Source organism: Phaseolus vulgaris, chromosome 1 (assembly GCF_000499845.2).
Source record: "Phaseolus vulgaris cultivar G19833 chromosome 1, P. vulgaris v2.0, whole genome shotgun sequence".
NCBI lineage: Eukaryota > Viridiplantae > Streptophyta > Magnoliopsida > Fabales > Fabaceae > Phaseolus > Phaseolus vulgaris.
In genome coordinates this window covers 20,191,617-20,199,567 of record NC_023759.2, presented here as the reverse complement: position 1 = coordinate 20,199,567, position 7,951 = coordinate 20,191,617, and the positions used below count along the sequence as shown (strand labels likewise).

At 46.1% G+C, this 7,951-nt stretch overlaps 1 protein-coding gene across 1 annotated transcript in view; it reads right to left on the bottom strand.

Annotated features, from left to right (window-relative positions):
• Positions 1–339: 339 nt before the first annotated feature.
• LOC137815469 (uncharacterized) overlaps positions 340–7,951 on the bottom strand; it is a 60,810-nt gene continuing 53,198 nt past the window's right edge. The window contains exon 2 of the mRNA XM_068618587.1: positions 340–895. Coding sequence (XP_068474688.1) covers positions 449–895 — 447 coding nt within the window. The 3' untranslated portion in view covers positions 340–448. The remainder of the gene's footprint in view (positions 896–7,951) is intronic.

Sequence of the window (7,951 nt, the reverse complement as noted above, 5' to 3'; positions counted from 1 at the left end):
ATCTCGCCACTAGAAGTGTGGAAAGCTCCTAGATGAGAGTGATGCCGCCACTTGAGGACTCCATTGATCCATCAAGATAAGACTAGAGAAGAAGGCTCCAAAAGCTCTCCAAAGGTCACTCAAAATTTGAGTAGAGTTTTCTTAGATTAATTCCAATCTGAATTTTAAAAAGGAAGCACCTCTATTTATAGCCTAAGGTGCTGAAAAATAGGTGGGAAATTTCAAATAAACTCATTTGAAATTCCCACCAAAAACAAGTCACATGGGAGGTGTGACCTTTTTCTACTATGACACCTCCCAAAAACTAAACCTACACCTATCTACTAATACACTCCCCCTAAAACTCCTAACTAAAGACTAAAAGATGCTTTAACAATAGAGGTTTCTAATGTTTCCCTCTAAGCACCTTCAACAATATTCTTTATTATTTAATACTTGGCCTTGCCCTTCATGAGATGAACTTGGGCTTTTTGGGCTTTGGCCTTCTTGGGCTTGGGCTTGGGCTTTGGGCCTCATCTTTTGCAAAGAATAATAAGAAGAACTTTAAATGTGAGGGCGAATGATCTTGTCCTTCATTATTAAAAGCCTTCTTTATTTGATTCGCATCATACTCCCCGAGTTGGAGAGAATTCGCCCACGAATTCTGAATCCCTGCATATAACAAAGTCAGTTTACTTTTACAATCAAAAGTGTAAGAAAAAGGAATACATGACTTAGCGGATGGAACCAAAGGGATTGCAGAAAAGGAGGTCCTATAAATCGACCAAGTTGGAAAAATTTGATTGGGAATGATGATGTTTTTTGGAAAAAGACCTCTTAAATGGTGAAACCCATTAGGAGGTATGAAAAAATCATCCCTAACATATTTTAACCAAGTTGGTGTTGAAATAGGAACCTTGGGTAATGAAAAAGATAAAGAAGAAGAAGACCTTGGAGGGTCCATTTGAGGCATAGCACGAGTCAACATGATGGATTTAGAGGAGAAAATGGTGTGACTCGGTGTAGTACTTACTTCTTTTTCTTTCTCATTTTCTCTTTTAGTTTTCATTTTTATTTGGTCCTCATGAACCTCTTTGGGAGAGAGGGGTTTTAATATAACCTTGCGCCCTAGGAAGGAAAAAGACATTGTATTGGATAGGCCATCATGTAAAACATGTCTATCATATTGCCAAGGCCTTCCAAAAAGAAGATGAGATGCTTCCATGGGCACAACATCACATAAAACCTCATCTTTATACTTTCCTATTGCAAAGTTAATGAGGACTTGTTTATTCACCATGATTTCACCTACTTCACTAAGCCATTGTAATTTGTAGGGCTTGGTATGAGAGATAGTGGGTAAGGCTAACTTCTCCACAACTCTTGTACTAGCCACATTAGTCCAACTTCCCCCATCAATAATCAAGGAACATAACTTGTTGTTGATAAGACATCGGGTGTGAAAAATATTTTCTCTTTGAGTATCATTCAAAGATTTTGGAATTGTGCCCACATACGTCTTACCATCAATAAGTCACCTCACAAGGACTTTCACTCTCATTTTCACTTGATGGTCTTGAAGGTGAAGAATGCCTAGGTGAAGTGGAATCATGCTCACTAACTACAATGCCTTCATGCATGTACATACTTCGTTTAGAAGGGCAATTAGTAGCAATGTGACCATATCCCAAACATTTAAAACACTTTTGACTAGACGATTTAATTGGGGATTTAGGCCTAGAAGTAGATGGCGTAGGATCCTTGGGTTTGAAAGAAGAATCATTGGAAGGATGTTTAGAAAAAGAATTTTTGTTTCTCCAAGACTTGGACTAGTATCCATCATTGGAAGCATTTTTGAAAGAGTTTTTCTTAGCAAGTTGGGCTTCCACCTTCATTGCAAGATGAACTAAAGAGCCCAATGATGAATACTCTTGTAACTCAACAAAGTCTTGAATATCCTTCCTAAGACCACTCACAAACCTAGCAATCATAGCTTCCTCACTTTCCTCTAATTCAATTTTAAGCACAAGCGTTTCTAGCTCTTTATAATATTCATCCACATTTAGCGTGCCTTGTTGAAACCGTTGGAGTCTCAACATGAGGTCTTTCCTAAAATGTGGGGGCACAAATCTAGCGCACATTTGATCCTTTAAAGAGTTCCAAGAGTCCACGGGAGGACCCTTGTGATAGATAATGTCCTTTACAATTCCATGCCACCATTTCATGGCATAATCACTAAACTCTAGGGTGGCTAGCTTAAGCTTATGCTCATCTTGGATCTCATGGATCTCAAATATTTGTTCACACTTAGCCTCCCAATCTAAATATACATTAGGATCACTTGAGCCATTGAAACAAGGAAGCTTGACCGAAGGTAGCCTAGCCTTTGCATCTTGGTAGTAGCCATTGCCATAGTGAGGTCTCTCCCCTTGGTTGTGATGTCTATGTCCAAGGAATTGGGGTGGAGTTCTCCTTCTCCTATGGTCCTCATCACGGCCTATGTCATTGGAAAAACCTCTTGTTGAAGGTCTATGTGAATGATGCCCATCATGGATAGAAGGAGATGGTCTAGCTTCTTGGACCTCCATCTTTTGCATTTTCTCTTCCAAGCGTCTAATAGTTCTTTGTGCTTCATGTAATTCACCAAGGATTGAAGCTTTGGAAGGAGAATTCTGCTTGTATGATGCATCACTTAAAAATCCAGCCATTTGTAATTAAAAACAGCAAACAAGTTAAGAAACAAAATTAGGAAAAACAGTGAGTGTTTTAAGCAAAATGCCGAAGTGAATTGAGGCAGAAAAAGAGATCACTCTCAAAGAAATAATGTTCTTGCACCAATCTGATCTTGAGGCCTTGGAATCCTCAAATGAAATATGTCAAAGCAAGCACACCAATCTTAAGAGCAATCCACCACAAAACCAAAGAAACAATAAAGACAAACAAGAAAAGGTATAAGCAAGGAAAGGTAATTGCAAAAGGAAAACTATATGTAAGACAAACTCAAAGAGTAAGAATGAAAGACAATCAAGAAAATAAAGAACTCAATGAGAAAAGTAGGCACACAAAAGAATACCTAAGGAAAAGCACTAGAGTAGATGAAGAAAACAAAAAAAATTAGCTACTGGAAAAAAAAAAATTTAAATGCAAACTGTGCTTGATATTCACTGATTTAACTGGAACTTTGTAGAGCGAACTTGATCCTGCCTGTTGACCGGAGCGCTGGAGAATGCCTCGTCAAAGGATCGACGTGCGCACCGCTTATCACCTTCGTTCCTCCTCTGGATCTACTTCAAGAACCTGCAAAGAAACGACACGGCGCCGCTGCGGCCGATCGCATTCCGACGCTCAAGTCAGTGACGGTATCACCAAATACTAAGAGCTAGAACCGTGCAAAAACTCTCTCTCACAACAGCTCTGTCTCTCGCAAGCGTAAAGTGTATGAACTGAACGTGCGTACCTCAGAAAGTCCGTTAAGAGCTCTTATATACCTGGTGATTTTCTCTCTCCTGGCAGTTACAGATTTGGACACGTGGCTCGTATCCAACTGCACACGTGCCATCATCTGAAGGCTCCCTGACTTGGCGCTGCTTCTACTCTCATTTTGACTAAGTTACGTATGCATGGTACTGCCCAGTGCATAGCAAACTTAAGAGTGCAATCTTTACTGAAACTGGCGAGTTATGGCCTTCATACACCTTCCCTGTGGTCTCGCCGGCCGCCTTCATAATCTGCTTCTCCTTCATCTTCGGCGATGTGCTGGTTCTGGCGATCTCCGACTGCTTGGTCGCCTGAGTCTGCATCTGGCGACTTCATCCTCAGCCTGGCGATCGCCTATTCTGATAAGCTGGAGATCGAAACACGCCAACTTAACAATCGGCGACTACACGTGCCTCCCGACTTCCTTCCTAACTGCCAACCTGGCGCCTTGTCAACACGCCTATACTGTAGCAGGGTGCCACGTCATCATACCCGACCACCAGGGTGGTACACAAGCCCCCCAGTCTTTAAGCGAAGACTTGTCTAGCGAAAAGACTGAAAAAGCCTTCGTTAACACCGGTATACGTGGCATTAACGCAGAATTCCAAGCGATAGTACTTTCTGCTGCTCTGACGCTCCACCAAACCCTTCGCGCATCGTTCGACACGTGGCTTTCATCAACGGCTATCTTCATCTGCCGTTAGCGCTTCCCAAAAACATTTCGAAAACCCTTAAACCCATTACGTTCCACTGTTCCATCACTCTCTTCTTGCTTGCAAAACGCTCTAACTTCCCTCTGCGAAACTCTCGACGCTCTTCAAAGTTCCAGATCACCATCTTCCTTCCTCGTCTTCCTGATCACTGAAAGGTAATTACTTTCCTTCATCTGCTGGGTTTTCTTGCATTTTCACCGATTTGCATCATCCTGTAACTGCCTGGTGCATACGCTGTGGGTCGTTTCTCCATTTCTCTTCTGCGTAACTTAGGGCTTTGTCGATCGTCGCAACGAACTCACATTCGTTCGTCGTTTCACCTTCCTTCCATGACCGCGTCAGCCTCTGTAACCCCCTGATTGTTTTTCCTTTCTTCTACCTTTGCAGTTGCTATCATGACTCGCACAAAGATCACCCCGAACCCCCCTCCATCAGCACGAAACCCTTCTTCACAAGCGCACGACCCAACCCAAGTTCGTGGCGCTTCCTCTTCGCAGGCTGAGAGGCCTGCATCTTCCCAAACTGCTCTGGCCCAGGCGACTCCACCAAACGCTGGAGGAGCCCCCGTGCCTCTGCCAGACTTCAAGCTACTATATCCTTGGGCCACCCCAACCCTTCTAAAGGAGACCTCGTCGGTGAACACTGCGGGAGCAGTTCTGCGGTTGACAAAGGGGGACGAGGCCTATCAATCGTTTCACAAGGAGCACGACGAGAGGATGATGGTGCTGCCTTGCCCCGCCGCTTTGCCAGTGTGCGCTGATGACAAAGTGAGCGCCGACGGGCCCTTTTGCTTCGTTTACACAACTTTCTTCAAGAAAGTCAAACTCAGATTTCCCCTCACCCGATTCGAGAGGGAACTCTTGACCGAGCTCAACATTGCTGCCGCCCAGCTTCACCCCAACAGCTGGGCGTTTGTTCGAGCCTTTCAAATAACGTGCGACCACCTGGGGCTGCCTGCGTCGGTGGACGTATTTCTGTTTCTTTTTGAGGCCAAGCACCCAGGAGACCGCCTGTGGGTCAGCCTGAATGCCATTGCTGGGAGATCCATTTTTACCATCTTCCAGCAATCATACAAAGATTGGAAGGGGAAGTTCATCCAGGTTCGCGCAAACGATAAAGACACTTCCCTCCTCGACGGTTTCCCCTTGTACTGGGTGGACAAGGGGAAAAAGGAGTCCAAGAGCTGCTTCAGGAGGCCCAGAAGTCCTGACAGCATGGGAGCTTTGGACCGAGACCTCTGCCTATTCTGGAAGAGGGTGTCGGATGCCAACATAACATTCCTGACCCCCACCCTGATCTCCTTCGAATTCTTCGAGGACCAGCTAGAATTCCAAATAGGTTAGGGCGCTACACTCTTGTTTTGATATTGCTTCTGACACTGTTTCTGGGCGTCTTGTGCGATACGCGCAAGACTTTGGTTTTGCCTTTTCTGCATATACCTGTTTTGCTGTTTCATTGCCTCATGCACTTATCTTTTTCTTCTCTGAGCTAACCCATGCATTTTCGTTTCATGCAGGTAATATGCTGGGTAAAAACATGCTCGCCGACTTGAAGGCGCTCGCCCGAAACCACGGGTTGGCGACCGGTTCTCAGACGGTTCCCAACTCGGCGGTCGAGAAGGCTATCGTTCATGGGCGATCACCGCCCAAGGAACCCACCCAGCGAAAGAAACTGGTCCTTAAGAGGCCAAAATGAAAAGCCCCCCAAGTCGTCCAAGAGGAGGAGGAAGAGGACGACGAGGTCACTGAGGATGGCCTCGTTACAAAGAGGAAAAGGGTGGCACCACCTTCACCACCTGCCCCACCCCCTCTTCCAGCTTCAACACCACCATCAACACCTGCTCCTCCTCCCTCATCGCCAACACCACCAGCCCCTTCACCACCAGTCCAAGCAACTCCGCTGGCCACTGCGCCACCAGCAGCTGAGGCTCAAGAGCCAAACTTTCTGGAGGACCCCCCAAGTGCCTCTACGCCTCACATCTCAGCTGGAGGGGGCCCCCCTTCAAACGCTTCCGCTGCAGAGAACGTTCCAACCGGGGATGAGGTTGCTCACACCTCTCCAATTCTAATTACCGAATCCCCGGTTGCGTCGCCACGCCAGGAAGCAAACATTGAAAATCCTGCTAAGGAAGGTGGCGGCGAGAACCCTCAACAAGCCCCCCTGGAGCCTCTCCACGCTTCAAACCTTTCCCTTGAAGTTACAAGGATGTGGGAACCTCTGACTGCCAAACTCAAAACCATAGCAGAGGATATCCCATCAATCATAACAAGGGCTGTGGAGAGCTCCACCAGGAGGCTTCAAGACGACCTCTACCACCTCAAGACTGAACATAGCACTATGAAGGTTGAGGTGGAGAAGGTGTCATTCAGCCTAACGCTCGCGGAAATGGAACACTCCCGAGTAGAGGATGCCCTAAGTACCGAGCTTAGGCTGGCGCGCAAGGAAGCTGCCGACCTTCGCCGCAAAGTCCACGAACTTGTCCAAGAGAAAGTTGAACTAGAAAGCAAGATCGTGCCTCTGCGCACCAAGGCGAGCGACCTGGAGGCTCACATTCAAGCTGACGCCGCCAGGGTGCAAAAGCTGGAACAGAGGTCGATTGACCGCGAGAAGCTACTTGGGCAAGTTGAAAAAGCGAGGGACGACGCCATGGCTGATCTCGCCGAGGCAAACAAGGAGAAAGGGAAGATGGCTGCCGAGTTGGCCCAAGCTCAAACAGAATCCAAGAAGGTTACTGACGACCTCCTTCATGCTCAAGAGACCAACAAACAACTCCAAAAACAGGTTGAAGAGCAGGGGCAGCAGAACAAGGAGCTCAAGGAGCAGGTTGAAGGACTTCAAGGGCAGTTTGAAGAACTTAAGCTAAATTCTGCTCAGATTCTGACTGCTGGATTCGAAGCCGCTCGGGAGCAATTCGCATGCCTATTCCCTGATCTCGACCTTAGCATGGTGTCGTTAAACAACGAAGTAGTGGATGGAAAGGTCGTTCCTGCCGAAGACTCAACCAACTCCACCCCATCTGCTTCTTTATAAATTCACTTGTACTTGCCTTGTAAAAACTTTTGCATATGTGTTTTGAACAGTTATTTATTTCAATCGCTGAACTCGGATATTCTCTCACTTGACTTCTTTTAAGCGCTTTAGCCTTCTTTGTATGCTTACCTTTGTCGGATTTAACTTAGCGATTTTGCAAACGCGACCTTTGACGTAACCGCCTCGAGCCAATTCAAACTTAAGCAAAAATCACCTTAAGCAACTTGTACCCTTAAGGCAACTAACCTCGTTACAGAAATACCCTTCAAGCAACGAACTGTAACTTAATCATTGGCTCGAACGACGTTCCACTCGACCTGCTTTATCAGACAAGTCTTTCAACCTTCTCGCCGTCGTTTGAACTTTTCCCGATCGCCAAGACCCCTTGGTGACATCAGCTTTTTCTAGCTTCCTGCTTTGGCAATCGTTTCTTTATCTAGGGTAGAAACGCCCTTTGGAATCTCCCCTTGCCTTCCTGGACTTCAAAGCAAAAGACCGGCTGGCTAGGCGTTCTCCTCGAACCTACCTTAGCCACCTTTCAAGTTTCTTCCATCCTCTTCGCTATACCTGAACTCGTTCGAGACGAGAAGTATTTTACCTTGCCTATGCTCGCACGTAAGCGAGAAGGTCTTTTAACTCGCCTGAACTCGCTCATCGGCGAGAAGGACTTTCACTCGCCTGAACTTGCTCATCGGCGAGAAGGACTTTAAATGGCCTTAACTCGCTCAATGGCGAGAAGGACTTTGTCTGGT